Genomic DNA, 22713 nt, shown 5'->3' with positions numbered 1-22713 from the left:
GAGGCTTCGTAAGCAAAGAGCAATTTCAAAATTTGTAAATTACACAAAATTTGGAAATTGTGTGAATTGTGAGAATGATGGCAATAAGCTTCAAGATTGATTGTCATGACCTGGAGTTGATGTAGGACATGACCAACTTCTTGAAGTAATTCATGATTACCGAGGTCAGAGCCACTGGGTGGTAATCATTAAGGCACATTGCATGCGCTTTCTTAGGTATGGGGATGATGGTGGTCTTCTTGAAGCAGGTGGAGTGTTCAGCTTATAGGAGGGAGAGGTTGAAGATGTCAGTGAATACCTCACCAGTTGTCCTTACAGGATCTGACTGCTTGGCCAAGGACACCATCTGGGTCTGTTGCTTTCTTTGGGTTGACTCTCAGGAAGACTGACCTGAAATCTGCAGCAGCGATGGAGGGAACAGGTGTCATTGTGCCGCTGGCATTCTGCTCAAACTAAGCTTAGAAAGCATCGAGCATGTAAAGAACAATTGTGTCTTTGGCCGCTATCTTGCTTTGCTGAATTTTGTATCCCATAATGTTATTTAGGCCTTCCCATGGGGACAGGAGTCTGTTTGGTAGCTTTGGGCCTCTAACTTTGTCTGGTACTCCCTCTTGTCATCCCTGGTGGCTTTGCAGAGGTCATATCTGGTTTTCCAAAAATGGTCTCTGGGTCATCTGACATGAATGGACTTAGGCAGGATGATACAATGTTTGGAAAAGGGGCACGTAAAATTTAATTCAGAGATGTGATGAAGTGATTTTAAAAGGAAGAACGTTGACAGTCAATATAACAATAAAATATAGAATTCTGAAGAGGGTGCCAGGGCAGAAGAACCCTGATCATAGAATCCCTACAATGTGGAAACAGGCCCTTTAGCCCAATAAGTCCACACTGAACCTCAGGGGATCCCACCCAAATCTAGCTCCCTATGATCCACCTCATGTACAAATCCATGAACACTATAGGCAATTTAGCATGGCCAATCCACCTAGCCTGCCACATCTGTGGACTGTAGGAGGAAACCAGAGCACCCAGAGGAAACCCATGCAGACATAGGGAGAATATGCAAACTCAGTGGTCACCCACGGGTGGATTTGAACCCAGGTTCCTGGCTCTGTGAGGCAGCAGGGCTAACCATGGTGCTACCACACCCAGGTATACATGCACAAATAATGTCAGGTGTCAAGGAGAGTAGGAAAAAGTGGTTGAATGTACAGAATTCTAGACTTTATAAATAGGGCATTGAGGACAAAACAAGCAAATTATGATAAAGCATGGATAAAAGATGGTTAGGCCTCAACTTGAGATTTAGTAGATGTTTTTAAACATCTGGACTGAGTGCATAAATGAATTGTTCTACCAGCACGTGAAGGTTTTTTTTTGTGTGATTCATCCACTTCTAACAAACACCATCTTCCTTTGTGTTGGTTCTGTTTCGAGCAACTGGAGCATCTCTCTTGATCCTTATTATACCCCTGCGGGATACATACTTTTCAAAAAGAGGGTTATCTTGGAAACGACAACAATAGCCGGTTTTTGTCGGCGTAGCATTAAAATCCCAAGATTAAGGAGAAAGATCCACTTTGCCTTTATATTGATGAGGAGCTGACTGAGGGGAGGTGATTGGGCATGCGCAGTAGTGCTGGCGCTACTCTCGCTGCCCGGTAATTGTGGAGAGGGAATAGAGGAAGTGTCAGCAAACTTGAAAGGGTGGGAAAGAAAACGTCAACGGTTAAATACATTTCCAATCAACTGTGATATCGTGCGACGAATGTTAGCGGACGAAGTATGGCTGTCAATTTTGGAAAAGTCCAAATCGGGATTTACGTCGAAATCAAACGGAGCGACGGTTAGTGGAAGTGGGGAACGGATTTTTTTTTTGAGCGCCTCTTCTCGGGATCATTGTTTAGGAGACGGTTCAACAAACATTAGCAACGGCCGCCTCTGCGCTAGAGCTGGGTGGGGAGCTGTCTGAGTGACCCTTTCTCGAGCTGAGGGCTGGGAGAAGGCGGGGGGGGGAAGGAGGGAGTTCGGTTGACAGATTATTTTTTTCCCCGAAGGTGTTAATTACTCGGTTGTCTCGGAGACGCGCCGGCTGTGCTAGCCCCGCCGGTATTTGGCGGCCGGCGTTTGTTACTGCCACCATCACGCCCTGTCGGAGCGCGCTCTCGTCGAGAAGCAGCGGTTGGGCGCGTGCGCGTTGGTGGGGGGGCGGGCGCGAGCCGGGCGAAGGCGAAGCGCTCTCCTTGTGCAAGAGTCAGTTTATTTTGGTGTTTGTGTGAGGGAGAAATTCGGACGTTTTCAGTTTTCTTTGTGTTAAATAAAAACAAGAAAATCAAAGGTTTGAAGTCGGTGATGGTGAGGAGAGTTCATTCAAAAGAGTTGGCGGGGGGTCGATGTGTTCAGACACGCCCCTCCCGTCTTCGCCGTGCGCGTTGCTGCGGCGCTGCTGCAGACTGCGCGTGCGCATTGTGCTTCTCTATTATTTGGCAGAACGAAGGGCCTGTTACTGGTGTCAACTGGGTGTGAGGCTCTTGGAAAGGAATATATGGCTTCTGTACAGACGTTTTTGATCGGATTCTGGAACCCCTTTATCAAGAAATAAAGTTTGTATTCTGGAATTTGTCTCGTTCTCCTGGACAACCTAAGTTCACAATTGTGAAAGGAGGTTCCTTTTTCGTCTGTTGTGATTTCTAAGCATTCCTAAGGAGCTAATGAAGTCCCATTGTCACGTTTCCTGCACAAGAGTAGTTTAACATCAGTTTGCACACAGTAATATCACACGTACAGAGCTAATATGTTAGCATGTGTTCTATTTGTTATTGACACTGGGAAAACCCAATTCACGTGCTGCATTAAAATTAAGACAAAGAACAGTAGATGCTGGAGACCTGAATCACAAACTGAAATTGCAGGCGAAACTCAGTTCTGAAAGCATCTTTGGGGTTGTGTACTTTGTCCTGGGGAGTTCTGATGAGTCACCAGCCACAATGTTGACTCTGCTTTCTCCCCACAGGTACTGCCAGACCTGCTGAGTTTTGCCAGCAATTTCTTTTTTTATTCCATTCACCTATGAAAAATGGGTGGAACCTCAGTCAAAGAAAGGTACCCAGGAGAGTAAAATGATTGGTCGTGCATGATGATTAACTTTTAAATATTGCTTGGTGGTATGTAGGTGCTTCACTGTCCATGATTTTTTTTTCTTCAGTTGCTGGAGAGGGAGACAATAGGCTGAGAAGGAGCTCAACCTAAAATCTGAAAAATTAGAGAAACTGGGTTCTGGCCGCATCTATAATGAGGGAAACTGTTGATATTTTGAATCAAGATTCTTTTTTGGCCTATTTCATCACCTCTTCCTCGCAACCCCTCCTTTCCCCAAAGCTATTGTTTTGTTTCTGTTCACCTGTTCCAAGCAGCCTGCCTGTCGAGGTCAGGGCTATCAGCGCCTGTCTCCCAGTTGTTAGTGTCTGTTAGCATATGTTTGACCACCTTTGACATGTTTTCAGATGTCATTGTAGAGGAAGTATGGGCATCCCGGAGGGTTAACCCAGAGCCGACTTCAGTACAGTGAATGTCTTTGGATATATGGCCATTATCTATCTGATTCATGTGACCAAGTTTGTGCTGACACCATTTAGTTTAGCACTGAGTGTATGCTGATGGAATTTTTTAATTCACTTGTGGACTGTGGGCCAGCATTGGCATGGTACCTCCTGAGTTTATGACCTTTTCTTGTCAAGACGTGCTGATGATATGCCTGAGACAGTTAAAGTGGAAACTGTTCACCCTTTACTCCTGTCTAGCATATATTGTCCGTGTCTGAACACTGCAGAGCTATGTTATTAGGATGCATGCTTGGGAGCCTTGATCAGTATTCTGAGGCTGAAATTATTCCGCACTCTTACTTTGCTTGGAAGTAACAGTTTCAGCTTTTGTAACTGGTGTTTTAATTTTCAGCATTAGGGTGATGTTGAATGTGAAGCTGTCAACCACATCCAAAGTCAGAGATAATGGGAACTGCAGATACTGGAGAATCCAAGATAAAAGTGTGGGGCTGAATGAGCACAGCAGGGCAAGCAACATCCTAGGAGCACGAAAGCTGATGTTTCGGGCCTAGACCCTTAATCAGAAAAACCCTTTTTTCTGATTAAAAGGCTTTTCTGAAGAAGGGTCTAGGCCCGAAACATCAGCTCTTGTGCTCCTAGGATGTTGCTTGCCCTGCTGTGTTCATCCACCCCCACACCTTGTTACCTAACATCCAAAGTTACTTTTCTGTTGCTGGTAAATAATGGTATCCCAGACCGTGACATTTGTTTTCCCAATACTGATGTCCATGTTACACTACAAGTTTGAGAGTCTATCTATTTACCACTGAAGGTGTTGCTCAGTATAGAATGCTTATCTGAGATTCAAAGTAAGGACAAACAGCTTTCTGCCAGTTTTGGTATTTAGCTGTAGATGACATGAAGCTAAATATCAGCAGTGAAGGGAAGAATGTGCCAGAATATGACCCTGCTTATCCTCACTGCAGATCTCGTAGGCGTCTGATATGCCAATATAGCTGACCTGACATCTTGGAAAGAGGAGGTGTCAGTGAGCAGTTTTGCTGGGCAGCCATTATTCCCTAGTGGCTTGAATAGTCTGCCACTGCTCATATGGTCACATGTCTTGTTGAGACAAATGAACACCATGTACAGTGGTCTCCTTTATTTACTGCACTTTTCTTGCAGCTGTCAGATGTCAAGGGCATGCCAACTGTACATCTTCCTGTGCTGGAACCGTATTGGGATTTGGATAGGTACGTTCAGCCAGGATTTTCTGCCTCACCAGGAGAAATCGACAAATACGCTTCTAGTTCATATTTAACTATTTTGCTATAAACTTATTTCCTTTCCCGTATTGTCCCCACCTTAGGAATATGTGGTTAATCTAATTCTCATCTTTACTTCTGGGTCTGTGTTAACCTATTAATGGTAAAATGTAAGCAGTTTGCAATGGAAAATGTTAGATCTATTGAGCAGCCAAAAGAAGTTATTTTGTGGAAATGGAGAAGATGGCATAAGCCAATGAATACTTTGTATCTCTTTCCGTAAAGACTATGAATAGTGTCACATTCATGGAGAGGAATGTTATGGACAGCATGATGGAATATAAAAACATGCATAAGAATTAGGAGCAGGAATAGCTGATTCAGCCTCTCGAGTCATCTGTTGCTATTCAATACAATCCTGGCTCGGTCCGAACCCTTCAAACCATTACTAACTTAAAATCTATCTCCTGCTTTAAATTCTGGCATCCACTGGTCTCTTTCCCATCTGTTTCAAACCTGCTACCCTTATCCTAAAATCTGATTTTAGATTGTTTCATCTTGCAGAGCAACCTCTTTCCATCTACTTTGTCAGTCCCCTTGAGCCATCTTTTATACCTCAACGAGATCCCCTCTTAATCTTCTCCAAACTCTTTTTGAACTTCAGAGACTTTCGGCCTAAACTACTCAATCTCTCCTACACAAGATAAACCCCTCATCACTAGGGTCGGTCTGGTGATCCTCCTCTGAACTGTCTCCAATGCATCTGCATTAGTCCTGAAGTAAAGGGACCAAAACTGTATGTAGTACTCCAGGTACGGTCTCACTGATGCTTTGTACAGTTGCAGCAGCACTTGGAAACATTGAAGTTTACTCTTTAGAAGGAGGGCATTCGACCCATTGTGTCTATACCTGCTCCCAGAAAAGCTACCCAACTAGTCCCACTCTCCAGCCCTCTAAATTCATCACTTTCTAACATATATCCAGCTCTCTTTTGAAATCTCCTTTGGACTCCATCTCCACCACTGTCCCAGAAGGCTCATTACAAATTGTGACTCCAGGTAAAGAAGTTTCTCCTCCTTTCATTCCTAGCTGTCTTCCTAACAAAATGAAACACTTTATACTTGATAATTCTCTGAAAACCGGTTTGTCTGCCAGATGTGTGCCATGCCACCAGCCTATCTATATTCTCTGAAATCTGTCACCACCCTTAGTGTGCAGTATTCACATGATTTGGTCATCTGCAAATTCTGGAATTATTCCCTGCACTCTTAAGCCTAGTCCATTAATGCTGATCAGGAAAAGCAGTGGTCCAAATAACAACCCCTAGAGAACTTTATATATACTCTTCCAGCATGAAAATAACACATTAACAGCAACTGTGTTTTCTGTCACTCAATAAACTTGGTTTCCATGTCACCACTGTCCCTTTTATTCCATGAATATTAACTTGACTGAGAAGCTTGCTCACAGGCATGTTATCAAAATGCCTTTTACAATTCTGTGTACACCACAGCAATCACACTACCCATGTCAATGTTGCCTGTTATCTTACTGAAAACCTCAAATTAGTTAAACATTATTTGTGATTAATAAATTTGTTTCCTTAATTAATGTACATTTGTCCAAGTGACTGTCAGCTTTGTCAGAGTATCCTTTCTAAAAGCCTTCCTTTACTGAGTTTAAACTGATGGGCTTGTAATTTTGCTGCATTTATCCTCATATCTTTTTTAAACAAAGGTATAATATTTGCAATTATCCACTCTAATACCGTCCCTACATTCAAGGAGGATGAGAAGATATTAGCCAGAATCACTGCAGTTTCCATCCTGAATATACTTGTATCCCTTTTTAAGAGACTTTTAGATTTGTTTTATGTTGGCTACCAGCCTCCTCTCACTTACTGCTCATTTCTTTTTTCACTTAGCTGAAATTTCAATATTCAACAGGTTTGGATGTATTATCAATATTTTATACAGAACTTTTTCTGCTTCATCTTGTTCTCCGTTTCTGTCCTTATCCATACAAATCTGGCTCTGATTCTTTTTTCCCCCAGTGAGAATATACCATAAGACCATAAGAAATAGGATTAGGAGTAGGCCATTTAGTTCCTTGTGCCTGCTGCACCATTCAACAAGATCATGGCTGATCCAACATTTCTCACATCTGCTTTCCTGCCATTCCCATAACCCTTGATTTCCCCTACTGATCAAAAATCTATCTCAGCCTTAAATATATGCAAGGACTCTGTCCCCACAGTTCTGTGGAAATGAGTTTCAAAGACACACAACTCTGAGGTCTTCCCTGCTGTAGAAAGGATGTTGTGAAACTTGAAAGGGCTCAGAAAAGTTTTTACAAGGATCTTGCCAGGGTTTGAGAGTTTGAGTGTTAGAGAGAGCTAAATAGGCTGGGGCTGTTTTCTTTTGAGCTCGGAGGCTGTGGGGTGACCTTTTATTGAGGTTTATAAAATTATGAAGGGTATGGATAGGGTAAATAGACTATCTTTTTCCCAGGCAAGGGGACACCAAAATTAGAAAGCACAGGTTTCAGGTGAGAGGGGGAAGATATAAGATTTAAGAAGGGGCAACTCTTTTATGCAGAGGGTGGTGCATATATGGAACGAGCTGCCAGAGGAAGTGGTGGAGACTGGTACAATCACAGTATTTAAAAGGCATCAGGATGGGTAGCTGTATGATGTGGGAGCTGGCTGATCCCATTGCGAATGGTGGTGACCACATGTGCAGCAAATGTTTGGTTGCTTGAGGAACTTGAGTTGATGAGCTGGAATCTGAGCTTCAAACACTGTGGCACATCAGGAGAAGGGGAGAAGTACCTGGATGCTGTGTTTCAGGAAATGATCACACTGGATAGATTAAGTACTTCAGATTTGGTCAGTGGCCAGGGACAGAAAGGGGTGACTGCAAGTGAGGCAGGTAGAGGGATCCTGCATTCAGGAGCAAGGAACCTCAGCTTTTGACCTTGTCCAACAGGTATGAGGTACTTGCTCCCTGTGTGGATGAGGAAAAGGGCTGCAGGGAGGATGAGTCAACTGACCATTGCACCATGGCATGGGAAGCCATTCAGGAGGGAGGAGCAATAAGACAAGTGGTAGTTATAGGCGATTCTATAATCAGGGTAATAGATACTAATATGTTGTAAGCAGGATTGAGAGTCACACATGGTGTGTTGCCTGCCTGGTGCCAGGATAATGGATATCTCTGACTGGCTTGAAAGGATATTGAAGAGAGAGGTGGAGGATCCAGTTGTTGTGGTCCACATTGGAACAAACAACAAACATAGACAAGACTAGGAATGAGAACTTGTATAGGGATTATCAGGAGCTAAGAACGAAGAGCAGGTCATCATGGGTTATAATGTCTGGATTACTGCCTCAGCCACGTGCAAATTGGCATAGGGACATGAGAATAAGGGAAGTAAACGTGGCTAAAAGAGTGTTGCGGGATAGAGGGCTTCCTTTTCATGCGGTACTGGCATCAGTATTGGAACAGGAGGGATCAGTACCATTGGAATGATCTCCACCTGAACCGAGCTGGGACCACTGTTCTAGTGAAAAGGGTAAATAGACTGGTCAACAGAATTTTAAACTAGAAAGTAGGAGGGAAAGGAAGGGTTAAACTCCCCTCTGGAGAACAAAGCAGTAGGCTAACATCTGTAGGGGTAGATTCCACTGTGGGAAAATATGAAAAATGTGACGGGAAAGGAGAACTCTGGAGAGATTATTAAAGACACCAGCACTGACACAAATAGGACAGAATGTTTGGAAAGGATTGGGAATCAAAGTTCAAGCACACGAGTGACAATGAGAAGTGGGATGGTTAATACAGGACTGAAGGTGTTATATCTGAATGCATGCAGTAAAAGAAAGATGGTAAATGAACTTATGGTGCAAACCAAATTTGGCAGATGTGATGTGGTGGCACCACAGAGACTTGGCTACAAGGCGATCAGGATTGGGAGCTGAATATCCAAGGATGTACATCTTACCAAAAATATAGCCAGGTGGGCAGGGGCTGGGGTTGTCTCCATTAGTAAGAAATGAAATTAAATCAATAATAAGATACAAAGTAGGATCAGATGGTGTAGAATCTGTCTAGGCAGAGTTAAGGAACCGCAGAGGTAACAAAACTATAGTTGGAATTATATACAGGCCTCCAAACAGTAGTCAGGAGTTGGGGCACAGGATACAGCAGGAGATAGAAAAGGTATATAAGAAAGGCAAAGTTATGGTGATTGTGGGGGATTTCAATATGCAGGTGGACTGGGAAAATCAGGTTGGTAGTGGATCACAAGAAAAGGAATTTGTGGAATGTCTGAGGTGGCTTTTTGGAGCAGCTTGTGGTGGATCCCACTCAGGTCAGGCAATACTGGATTTAGTGTCGTGCAATTAGGCAAACTTGATAAGGGAACTTAAGGTGAAAGAACCCTTAGGAGGCAGTGATCATAATATGATTGAACTTACTATGCAATTGAGAGGGAGAAGATAGAATCAGAGGTAATGCTATTACCGTTGAAAAAGGCAACCACAGAGGCTTGAGGGAGGAGCTGGGCAGAATTGACCAGGAGGGGAGCCTAGCAGGAAACACAATGGAACAGCAATACCAAGAGTTTCTAGGAGTAATTAAGGAGACGTGGCAAAAATTCATCCCAGGAAAATAAAAGCATGGTACAGGGACAATCGGGCAACCAAGGCTGACTGGGAAAGTCAGCGATAGCATAAAAGAGAAAGCATATAAAGTGGCAAAGGGCAGTGGGAAACCAGAGGATTGGGAAGCTTACAAAGACTAACAGAGGGGAACAAAAAAAAGGAAGGAGAAAATTTAAATGTAAGGATAAGCTAGCCAGTAATATAAATGAAGACTGCAAGAGTTTTTTTTTGATTATATAAAGGGCAAAAGAGGCAAAAGTGGATTTTGGAGCTCTGGAAAATAACGTTGGAGAGATAGCAGTGGGGAAAAAGAAAATGGCTGAGGAACTGAGTAATTACTTTGCGTCAGTCTTCACAGTGGAAGACGCAAGTAAAATCCCAAAAATTCAAGAGTGAGGGTGCAGAGCTGAGTAGGTGGCCATCACTGAGGACAAAGTACTAGAAAAACTGAATAGCCTGAAGGTGGATAAATGACCAGGACCAGATGGTCTACACCCTAGAGTTAATAACGAGATAGCTGAAGAGATAGTGGAGATACTAGTGGTGATTTTTTAGGACTTGCTAGAATCAGGAAGGCTATCAGAGGACAGGAAAATCATTAACATGACACCCCGTTTAAAAAGGGAGTACGGCAAGAGATTGAAAATTACAGATAACAAAGTGTGGAGCTGGATGAACACAGCAGGCCAAGCAGCATCTCAGGAGCACATGTGCTCCTGAGATGCTGCTTGGCCTGCTGTGTTCTTCCAGCTCCACACTTTGTTATCTTGGATTCTCCAGCATCTGCAGTTCCCATTATCACAGATTGAAAATTACAGGCCGTTTAGCCTAACCTCGGTCGTGGGTAAGATTTTACAGTCCATTGTGAAGGATGAGATTTCTGAATACTTGGAAGTACATAGCAAAATAGGGCAAAGTCAGCATGGTTTCGTCAACGGGAGGTCATGCCTGACAAATCTGTTTAGAATTCTCTGAGGAAATAACAAGCCGGTTAGGCTAAGGAGAGCCAATGGACGTTATCTACCTGGACTTCGAGAAGGCCTTTGACAAGGTGCCGCACAGGAGGCTGCTGAGTAAGATAAGGGCCCATGGTGTTAAGAGGCAAGGTGCTAGCATGGATAGAAGATTGGCTGTCTGGCAGAAAGCAGTGAATGGGGCTTAAAAAGGTCTTTCTCAAGATGGCAGCCAGTGCCAAGTGGTGTTCTGCAAGGGTCATTGTTGGGATCACTTTCTACATTAATAATCTAGATGAAAGAACTGTGGGCATTCTGCCTAAGTTTGCAGACGATATGGAGATATAATCCCTACAGTATGGAAACAGGCCCTTTGGCTCAACCAGTCCACACCAACTCACAGAGCATCCCACCCAGACCTATTCCCCTATAAACCCACCTCATCAACATATCTCTGAACACGGTGAACAATTTATCATGGCCAATTCAACTAGCCTGCATATCTTTGGACTGTGCAAGGAAACCGGAGCACCATGCAGACACTGGGAGAATGGTATGCAGGTAGCATTGAGGATGCGGTGAGGCTGCAGAAGGATTGGACAGGTTAGGAGAGTGGGCAAAAAAGTGGCAGATGGAGTTCAGCGTTGGAAAGTGTGAGGTGATGCACTTGGTATTCTCTCAGGGTAAAATTTGCAGGTTGAGTCAGTAGTTAGGAAGGCAAATACAACTTTGGCATTTATTTTGAGAGGACTTAAATATAAAAGCAGGAATGTACATCTGAGACTCCATTAGGCTCTGGTCAGGCCACATTTGGAGTATTGTGTGCAGTTTTGGGCCCCATATCTTGGGAAAGATGTACTGGCCCTGAGTGGATTCAGAGGAGGTTCACACGAATGGTCCTAGGAGTGAAAAGCTTAACATATGAGGAACATTTGAGGACACTGGATCTATACTTGATGGAGTTTAGAAGATGAGCAGGGATCTAATTGAAACTTAGAGAATACCGAATGGCCTGGACAGAGTGCATGTTGGGAAGTTGCTTCTATTATTACGAGAGACGAGGATGCGAGGGCACAACCTTAGAGTGATGGGAAGACCTTTTTAGAATGGAGATAAGGAGAAACGTGTTTAGCCAGAGAGTGGTGAATCTATGGATTTCACTGCCACAGAAGCCTGTGGAGGCCAGGTTGCTAAGTACATTTAAGACTGAGATAGATAGGTTCTTGATTGTCAAGGGGATCGAGGGTTACGGAGAGAAAGTGGGAGAATGGGTTTGAGAAACCCAATCAGCCATGATTGAGTGGTGGAGCAGATTTGAAGGATTGAATGGCCTAACTGCTTCTCCTGTGTCTTGTGGTCTTATGGGTATAGGAATAGGAAGGGTTTAAACCCATCTGGGCCAAATTCTGGCAAATGGGAGTAGATTAATTTAAGATATCAGTTTGGCAAGGTCAAGTTGGACATCCCTGACTCTATCCTCATCTCGATTCTAAGTTGGCACTCCTTTTATTCTGAGACTATACTCTTTAGTCCTAGACTACTAGTGAGGGAAACATCCTCCCGATGTTTATCTTGTAAAGCCTCTTAAGAAGCTTAAATGTTTCAATAAGATCACCTCTTATTCTTTGTTCATAAGACTATCCCTCTATCCCTGTGATCATCCTTGTGAAAGTTCTGAAGTCAGATGTGTAGTGCAGCACTCCACTTGCTGAGTTGCATGCACCTTCAAAAACACCCAAAAAGCTCGACACTACCCAGGATGAAGCAGCCCATTTGACTGACACCACAGCCAATACCTTATAAGACACTGCTGTTAACACCACTCCACAGTGGTGGTAATGCACAACTTAAAACAGTTACACTGTACAAGAGATAATGGGAACTGCAGATGCTGGAGAATCCAAGATAACAAAGTGTGGAGCTGGATGAACACAGCAGGCCAAGCAGCATCTCAGGAGCACAAAAGCTGACGTTTCGGGCCTAGACCCTTCATCTGATGAAGGGTCTAGGCCCGAAACGTCAGCTTTTGTGCTCCTGTCCTGAGATGCTGCTTGGCCTGCTGTGTTCATCCAGCTCCACACTTTGTTACACTGTACAAGATGCAGTCACCCTAACATATAGGAGCAGAGATGTGTCTTTCAGTCATTGAGCCTGCTGTGCTATTCAGTGAGATCATGGTTGACCTCCTCTCCACTTTCTTACTTTATCCCCATACCCCTTACATGTTAAAACACTATCTCCATCTTGAATATACTCAGCTGTCCAATCTCAGCAGCCCTCTGCGTAAAGAATGCCACAGAATCGATGCCCTTGGAGGGAAGAAGTTCTTCCTTATTTGTTTTAAATGTACATACGCACGCGCAACCCACCACCACCATGTCTGCATGATTTCATGAAACCATGCTGACTCTGCTTGATCATATTTTGTGTTTCTAAATACTCTGCATGTTTATTCTTAACAGGTGCGAGCATTTTTCCAATATTACACATTAAGTGGCATATAGTGAAGTGTTTCTGTCGTCTTTCCTTCCTAAATAAAGGAATACATTGATTTTCCAACTTTCTGGGACTTTTCCAGAATCTAACTGACTAGACCAGCTTTTAATGCCCATCTCTGGGTGCCTTTCAGAATGTGGTGGTGAGCAAATGTATTGAACGGTTACAGTTCCTCCCCTCTAGGGGAGGCGATAGCCTAGAGGTATTGTTGCTTGACAGTTGTCTGGAGACCCAGGTAATGCTCTGAGGACCTGGGTTCGAATCCTGCCATGGCAGATGGTGAAATTTTTATGAATTAAAAAAAATCTGGAATTAAGACTCTAATGATGGCCATGTATCTACCGTTAGTGTGCCTCTGGTGAAGCAATGATGTTCGGTCCTGCCTGTTGTTTATCTGCCTCGATTTGCTGGGGTGGTTGGCATTACTTCCAGTTCTGTTCTTCAGTGGCTTGTTTGTACCTGGTCTGGCTCAATGTGTTTGTTGATGGAGTTCTGGTTGGAATGCCGGGCCTCCAGGAATCTCTGAGCATAACTCATTTTGGCTTGTGCTGTTATGGATGTGTGGTCCCAGTCAAATTCGTGTTCTTTTTTTTTCAGTATGTATTGAGATCAGGTGAGAATTAGTCGTGTCTCTTGGTGGCTGTTTGGCATTTGTGTATTCTTGTTGTCAGTGTCCTTCCAGATTGGCTTATGTAACGTCTTTCACAGCCCTAGCATGGTGTTTGGTAAATTATGTTACTTCTATTGGTTTTTGGCATGGGATCCTTTATGATTGCTTCACCAGAGGTGCTCTGATGGTGTCATCTAGCAGGATGATGAAACATCTGCCATCAAACACACCAGCTCGGTGAGCAAGTCTGCAACCTTATCCACAACCCAAGTTACAAACCTTCGCAAAAAAACTTTTTGTGTATCCATTGTTGATTATCAGAAATACCCATCAGAGTCACTAATGGAAGGAAACTGCCATCCTTACCTGGTCTGGCCTACATTTGACTCCAGACCCACGACAACATGATTGACTCTTAACTGCCCTCTTGGGTAGTGATGGGCAATAAATACTGGCCTAGCCAGCTGTGCCCACATACCATGAATTAATTTTTTAAAAAAGTCTACCTATCTGTAGATAGATGCACAATGCCATTAGGAAGGGTATTCCAGGATTTTGGTCAGAATTTCTGGACCAGTTGTGGAGAGATTTAAGGAGATGGTTTGCAAATAAGAAAATGTCTGAATAAACATTGATTTTGACCATCATTACACACTCCAGTGAAATTTGTGATGGAATTTGGAAGATGTGTTTGGTTCTCTGTCTTACCTTGTCACTAGTTTGTTACTGTGAATAGATTTTAGATTTAGGATGGAGATGACTTCATTTTTGTTTTGATATGCTTAAACAGCAGGTATATTTTTAGTTATAAACCTTGTTTGAAATAAATGTTAAATTCTGCTGTTTAAAGTTTATGCAGTAGATTACTATCCTTTTTGACAAGGCATGTACAAATAAAACAGGAGCAGAAGTCGATCATTCAGTCCCTTGACCCTGCTGCACCATTTGAGAAGATCATGGCTACTCTGTTCATGTTCCGAATTCCACAGTACCGTGTACTGCCGAAACCCTTGTTTAACAAAGATCTGTCTGCTTCTGTTTTAAAAATATTTAATAAACCTGATTCTACTGCCTTCGGACACAGAATTCCAAAGTGTGCTAACCTTCTGAGAAAAAGATTCTCTTCCTGCCTAAAAGGGAAATCCTTAATTTTAAAACAACATTCTTTACTTCGAGACAACACAGCGTGGAGCTGGAGGAACACAGCAGGTCAGGCAGCATCAAAAGAGCAGGAAAGTTGACATTTTGGTTGAAGTAGGGTCCTGACCTGAAATGTCAACTTTCCTTCTCTGCTGCCTGACTGCTGTGTTCCTCCAGCTCTACACTGTTGTCTCTGACTCCAGCATATGCAGTTCTTGCTATCTCACAGTTCTTCTAGTTCAAAACTCATTTGCAAGTAGTAACATTTTCTTATGTCCATTTTGTAAAGAGCATTCAGCATCTTATACAATTGAATCAAGTTACTACTTGCTTTTCTAGACCTCAAGGGGAAACCAGCTCATTGCAATTTTGCAATTTGTTCAAACTCTTCTGGAATATTTCGACTAATGTCTCTACTGTCTCTGCAGCCACTTCCTTTAAAACCCTTTGATGCAGGCCATCGGGCCTTTGTGTTTTGTCTGCCTTCAGTCCTGTTCATTTAAGTACTTTGCCCCTTAATATAGAGACTACTACAAGATCTTACCTCCCGTGTAGCACTTTGCTTATCTGATCTCTTTTTGGGATGTTTACAATGTCTTTCAACGCAAAGACTGGAGCAAAATGTTTATTTCAAACTATTTGCTGTTTCCATGTTCCCTGCTATCAATTCCTAGTTACATCCTCCACATCCCACACTCACTTTAGCTACCCGTTCTTTTCATATTCCTGTAGAAGTTCTTGATGTTTGCTTTCATAAACAATTTTCTCTTTTTTTTTGTTTGATCTTTGGTCTTCCCCTGCTGTTTCCTCAAAAATCTCAAGCCTCTGGACAACCACTCGCTTTTGTCACTTTTTTGCATTCCTTAGTTTTTGATTGGATGTTTTCCTTCGGTATCTTTTGTTCACCATGTCTGGTTCATACTTCTGAACAAGTCCATCTTGTTGACTGGAAGAAATTGTTGCTAAGCATTATGAAAGAATCTGCAAAAATGTCTTCCACTTCCTTCTATTGACATTCTCCTTAGCCCACTCTAGTCGACTCTTTGTACCTCTGTAATTGTCCCTGTTTAAGTTGAGGACATTGATTTGAGACCCATGTTTTACTCACTCAAACTGTACTTGAAATTCTATCATGTTGTGATTGCTAGCCCCCAGAAGATCCTTCACTACGTGATCTCTTCTACCCTATCTCCTTCCATATTACAAGCTGTAAAATAGCCTATTCCTGGGAGGATTGTGTAACATATTGATGTATTCTTGAAATTTGTCCATGTTAGACTTGCCCATCTGATTTGACTAGGCAATATGTAAATTAAAAGCATCCTTGACAAACGTAATATCCTTCCTGTGTCTCCATTATTTCCTGGTTTATACTTGGCCCTGTAGTGACTCAACTCTTTGGGGGCCTATAGATTCCCCCTCCTCCCCCTCCTTCCCGGCTTCTTTCTTTCACTATTCCTTGTTTGCATTTACGCTGAATTGAGATATCCAGTCAATTGCACCTATATCACTAGTCATTGTTCATTTAAAATGCTCCCTACCACTCTTTCCTTTCTTCTCTTTTCTTCTGAAACACTGAGTACCCTTGAATATTTGAGTTCCCAATCTTGGTCATCCTGCAACCTCATCTCTGTAATAGCTGCCCAGTCATATTCATTTATTTCAATTTGTGCGGCCAACTTCTCTATCTTGTTATGAATGCTGCATATATTCAGATAAAAAGCTTAATTTTATCATGTATTATTTGGAATGGTTGCAATTTCTGTTGCATTCTTCTTCTCATTATTTCTGCTGTTCTCTGTCATATTTTGATTATGGTTCGCCTCTTCATTATAATGCACCTCTGGTCTCTGTTTGTCTCTTTTTTTTTGACACATTCCTTCATCTGAATCTTCCTCTCAATAATATTTAAAACCCTATCTAACACCTCAGTTGTATGATTTTTGGCAGGATCCAGGACTGGTTCCGGCATGGTCTGAGTGCATCCATTCCAATGAAACAACACTTTCCGTAGTACTAGTGCTAGTTTCTGTTGAATCAGAACCCATCTCTCCTACAAAACTTCATGCTATGCATTTACCCCTCTAATCTTTTTTTTTAACACTATGCCAATTTGCATGTGGCTCAGGAAGGAATTCTGAGATTATTTACCTCTTGTTTTTAATTTAGCCTGAATCTGCTCTTAATTCCTCAGCACAATCCCCTTTCCTCGTTCTCCCAATGTTTTTGGTACCAACGTGTGCCATGACAACTGGATCCTTCCCCTTTCACTCGAAGTTCCTCACTGCCCCAGAAGAGATGCCCTGAACTTTGGTACTAGTTTGGTAACCCCGGCTTTGGTATATGCTCTTGCTGTGTCTGCAGCTCAGACTGTAGTTCATCAACTCTGGTTGAGGCTCCTTGAGTAGCCGACACTTGCTGTGGTAACTATATAGATCATACCTGTGTTCAGCTCCGCCACATCGCCTGCTGATCTGACTTTATTGAATTTACATAATTTGTATGTTAACTATTTTAGAAGTGAATTTGTTTACTGTTCATCTGTAAGAACATCTTTTATTTAAGTCACTTAGTCAATCGATATAGACTAGAAGAAATCCCACCAATCAGTTATGTTTTTCCATGACACCATGCTTCCAACTTTGATAGGTAGAAAGAGGTTGCAGGGGCTTCCTGCCACTGGATTTACCTTCTGATGCTGACCTTGTTGCTGTAGGTCTGGCCTCGTAGTCTGACTCAGTGGTGTTGACTTGCTGCACACACTAAGTCACCCGACACTAATGTTTCCCAAGACCTCTGAGACTGCATTTGTGCATCTTAATTACATGCACAGTTTCAGTTCTTAGCAAGCAGCTAGATTCACTGAGCTTGTGTTGAATATTTCTCAGTTATATCAACCATGTACTATTTGTTAGCTTCCTTCACCCCTCCCAACTATTAATGGTCTGAAAACAGCTTTTCAGCCCTATCTCCAATAGAATTTCTATGACTTTTTCTGAGCTCCAACTGCAGATTGAGCACTTTGTACCTGGAATTACTTCCAATGCTTCAAGCACTCCTCTGCTCCAAACTGCATCCAAGCCCACTGCCAGCAAACATCCAAATAAATGGAAACTAGAGCCTTTTAAAATCTCACCCAATTCCATGATAACACCGGTTAGCCTGCTGCCTTTGCAAATTCTTCTTTATTCTAATAAAATAAATGTTTTTATGCCATTTGGAGTTCACTAAATAGCCTAAACTAATTTAGCTTTTACTATTGCGTTCTTCTGCAATCTTTTTAAGATGACGATGATGATGATATTATTATTATTATTATTATTATTATTATTATTATTATTATTATCATTGTCCCAAGCTATATGCACCTCATGGATAGTCATAGACATGTACAGCACAGAAACAACAGATACCCTAGATAAATCTAATACCATTTGCCAGCATTTGGCCCTATCCCTGTAAACCCTTCCTATTCATATACCTGTCCAGATGCCTTTGTAATTGTACCAGCTCCTACCACTTCCATTGGCAGCTCAATCGAAATGTGCGTCACCCTCTGCGTGAAGAAGCTGCCCCTTAGGTCCCTTTTTTAAATCTTTCCCCTCTCACCTTCAATCTATACTCCTCTAGTTTTAGACTCCCCCCCCCCCCCCCCACCCCTGGGAAAAGACCTTGTCTGTTTACCATATGTGTCCCTTATGACTCCTTAAACCTTAATAATGTCAGCCTCCGATGCTCCAAGAAAATAGCTGCAGTCTGTTCAGCCTCCTTCTGTCGTCAAACCCTCCAACGTTGTGAATCTTTCCTGAACCCTTTCAAGCTTCGCAACATCCTTCCTGTAGTAGGGAGACCAGAATTGCACAGGTATTACAAGGGTGGCCTAACCAATGTCCTGTACAGCTGCAACATGACCTCCCAACTCCTATACTCAGTACATTGACCAATAAATGCAAGCATACTAAATGTCTTCTTCACTATCCTATTTACCTGCAGCTCTGCTTTCAAGGAACTATGAACCTGCACTCCAAGGTGTCTCTATTCAGCAATACTCCCCTGGACCATACCATTAAGTGTATAAGTCCTGCCCCGATTTGCCTTTCCAAAATGCAACAGCTCACATTATCTAAATTAGACTCCATCTGCCACCTCTCGACCCATTGGCCCCTCTGACCAAGATCCCGTTTTAATCTGAGGTAACCTTCACTGTCCACTACAGTCCAATTTTGGTGTCATCTGCAAACTTGCGAACCATACCTTCTACATACACATCTAAATTATTTATATAAATGATGAAAAGTGGTCAACCCAGCACTGGTCCTTCTGCCATTCGACTGGTTACTGGCCTGCAGTCTGAAAAGCAACCCTCCACCACATCCTCTGTCTTGTACCTTCAAGCCAGTTCTGTGTGTCCGAATGGCTAGTTCTCCTTCTACTCCATGTGATCTAACCTTGCTAACTGGTCTATCATGAGGAACCTTGTCGAACGCCTTACTGGAGCTCATGTACATCATATCCACCACTGTGCCCTCACCAATCCTACTCGTTACTTTTTCAAAAAACTCAGTCAAGTTAGTGAGACGATTTCCCACGCACAAAGCCATGTTGACTATCCCTAATCAGTCCTTGCTTTTTCAAGTACATGTAAATCCTGTCCCTCAGGAGTCCCTCCAACAACCTGCCCACCATCAATGTCAGGCTCACTGAACTATAGTTCCCTGGATTTTTCCTTTCCTTCAGCTTCCTTAAATAGTGGTACCACATTAGCCAACCTCCAATATCTGGCACCTCATGTGGCTATCAGTGATGCAAATAACTCAGCAAGGTGTCCAGAAATCTCTTCCCTAGCTTCCCAGAGTTCTGGGGTACTCCTAATCAGGGGATTTATCCACTTTTCTGCATTTTCAGCCATCCAACACCTGCTGTTCCATTATATGGACATTTTTCAGGCTGTCTTCAACTCAGCAATTCCATCTGCTGTTTCTAATTCTACCTTCTGTGTTGAATCTATTTCAACTAACAAGACCAAAACCTTTAATGCAATTGAGTAAAAAAGATAATTCGATCTTCATCTTGTCCTTAGATATTGTACGTGAGGTTGTAGTCTTCCATAATTACTGGTAAAGATAGATCTGGAAATGAAAACAACGGGGGTTGATACGTATAAAACCTTTGGCCAATTTTAGGTACACTCTTGCAATACGAGTAAGAAATAGTAATGAAAGTCCTTGGTGGGAATAATCTGTAGGGCACCTAACAGTACATTGGGGGAGAGGGGAGAAAAACAACAGTACAGCATAGGTACAGGCTCTTCAGCCTGCCATGATGCCATTCTAAACAAATCCCATCCACATGCACACGGTCCATATCCTGTTTAACTGTCTGCATTGATGTTGTATCTGCTGCTACCACCTTCCCTAGCAGTGTATTCCAGGCATCTTCTGCCCTCTGCACATCATAGAATGATTGATTATTTTTTTTTTCACCAAATCCCTAAAGTGTAGAAAAAGGCCCTTCGGTCCAGCAAGTCCACACTGACTCTTGCAGCATCCCACCCAGACCCATCCCCCGATAACCCACCTAATCTACACATCCCTGAACACTACAGGCAATTTAGCACGGCCAATCCACCTAACCTGCACATCTTTGGACTGTGGGAGGAAACTGGAGCACCCGGAGGAAACTGATGCAGACACGGGGAGAATGTGCAAACTCTACACAGACAGTCACCCAAGAGTGGAATCGAACCCGGGTCCCTAGTGCTGTGAGGCAGCAGTGTTAACTACTGAGCCACCGCGCCGCCCCAAAATTATATAAGAAAAGCTTGCCTTTAAAGTTTGCCCTTCTCACCTTTTTATACTTATGGCCCCCAGTATTTGATATTTCCACCCTGGGGGAAAAAAAAGACTGACTATTCACCCTCCCAGTGCCTCTCATAATTTTATACTCTTCTGTCAGGTTGCCTTCAGTTTCTGATACTGTAGCGAGAACAATCCAAATTTGTCCAAACTCATCTTTATAGCTAATGGACACCCATCCAGGCAATAGCCTAGTAAGCCTTTTTTTATTGGCATCCTTTCCGAAGCCTCCACATCCTTGTTATCTTTGGCAACCAGATCTACATGCACACTCTCCAAATGTGGCCTAACTAAGGTTTTACACAGAGCAGTGCAACTTGCCAACTCTTTTCTGCACAATGCCCGAACAGATGAAGTCAAGCATACTATATGCCTGCTTTACCACCTTGTCCACTTGTGTTGACACTTTCTGGGATCAGCTATCGATTTGGACCCTAAGATCCCTTGTATATCAACGCTGCTAAGGATCCTGCTATTTACCATTTATGTTCCACTTGTATTTGACCTCACAATGCATCACTTAGCACTTGTCCATTTTAAACGCCATCTATAACTTTTTTTCTGCCCAACTTTCCAACTGATCTGTAAGCTGCTGCATCCTTCAATATCCTTCTTCAATATGCATAATTATATCCATTTATGTCTTCTGAAAATTTATTAATCAGACCACTGACATTTTAATCCACATCATTTCCTTTTGAACAAGGAAATGGCTGAGGAACTGAACAATTACTTTGTGTCAGTCTTCATGGTGGAAGACACAAGTAATCTCCCAAAAATTAAGAGAGTCAGAGGGCAGAGCTGAATATGGTGACCATCAATAAGGAAAAGGTGCTAGTAAAACTGATTGGCCTGAAGGTGGATAAATCACCTGGATGAGATGGACTACACCCCACAGTTCTAAAGGAGACAGCTGAAGAGATGGTGGATGCGCTAATGGTGATCTTTCAGGAATCGCTAGAGTCAGGGAGGATCCCAGAGGATTGGAAAATTGCTAACGTGACACACCTGTTTAAAAAGGGAGTTAAAGCAAAAGATGGAAAATTATAGACCGATTAGCCTGACTTCGTTCATGGGTAAGATTTTGGAGTCCATTGTAAAAGATGAGATTTCTGAATATTTGGAAGGGTTTAGTGAAATACGGCAAAGTCAGCATGATTTCATCAAGGTAGGTCATGCCTGACAAATCTGCCAATATTCTTTGAGGCCCACAGTGTTCAAGGTGAGCTACTGGCATGGATTGAGGATTGGCTGTCTGACATAAGGCAGAGTTTGGATAAAAGGCTCTTTTTCGGAATGGCAACCGGTGACAAGTGTGTCCCGTAGGGTTCAGTGTTGGGGCCGCAGCTGTTCACTTTATATATTAATTATCAGGATAAAGAGACCGGGAGCATTCTGGTGAAGTTTTCTGATGATACGAAGTTAGGTGGACAGGCAGGTAGTACTGAGGAGGTGGACAGGCAGGTAGTACTGAGGAGGTGGGGAGGTTGCAGAAAGATTTAGATAGTTTAGGAGAGTGGTCCAGGAAATGGCTGATGAAATTCAGTGTGAGGTTTTACACTTTGGAAAAAAGAATACAGGCATGGACTATTTTCTAAACGGTGAGAAAATTCATAAAGCCGAAGTACAAAGGGATCTGGGAGTGTTGGTCCAGGGTTCTGTAAAGGTTAACTTGCAGGTTGAGTCTGTGATTAAGAAAGTGAATGTAATGTTGTCATTTATCTCGAGGGTTGGAATATAAAAGCAACGATGTGCTTCTGAGACTTTATAAAGCTCTAGTTAGGCCCCATTTAGAATACTGTGTCCAATTTTGGGGCCCCACACCTCAGGAAGGACATAACTGGCACTGGAGCATGTCCAGTGGAGATTCACACGGATGATCCCTGGAATGGTAGGCCTAACATACGATGAACGGCTGAGGATGCTGGGATTGTACTCATTAGACTTTAGAAGGTTGAGGGGAGATCTAATAGAAACGTACAAGATAATGTGTGGCTTAGAAAGGGTGGACGCTGGGAAGTTGTTTCCATTAGGTGGGGAGACTAGGACCTGTGGGCACAGCCTTACAATTAGAGGGGGTAAATTTAAAACGGAAATGAGGAGACATTTCTTCAGCCAGACAGTGGTGGGCCTGTGGAATTCATTGACACGGAGCATGGTGGAGGCTGGGACATGAAATGTCCTCA

The 22713-nt window shown here is 42.8% G+C and overlaps 1 protein-coding gene across 3 annotated transcripts in view; it reads left to right on the top strand.

Moving 5' to 3' along the window:
- The first annotated feature begins 1642 nt into the window (after positions 1–1642).
- The window catches only part of kif2a (kinesin family member 2a), a 147458-nt gene continuing 126387 nt past the window's right edge, over positions 1643–22713 (top strand). For all 3 annotated transcript variants that reach the window (XM_048535925.2, XM_048535916.2, XM_048535907.2), the window contains exon 1: positions 1643–1849. In XM_048535925.2, the coding sequence (XP_048391882.1) occupies positions 1789–1849 (61 nt within the window). In that variant the 5' untranslated portion in view covers positions 1643–1788. The remainder of the gene's footprint in view (positions 1850–22713) is intronic.

This window comes from Stegostoma tigrinum, chromosome 1 (genome assembly GCF_030684315.1).
Source record: "Stegostoma tigrinum isolate sSteTig4 chromosome 1, sSteTig4.hap1, whole genome shotgun sequence".
Taxonomy (NCBI): Eukaryota; Metazoa; Chordata; class Chondrichthyes; order Orectolobiformes; family Stegostomatidae; genus Stegostoma; species Stegostoma tigrinum.
Note: the sequence above shows the minus strand (reverse complement) of the source record. Positions and strands in the feature narration are given on the sequence as shown.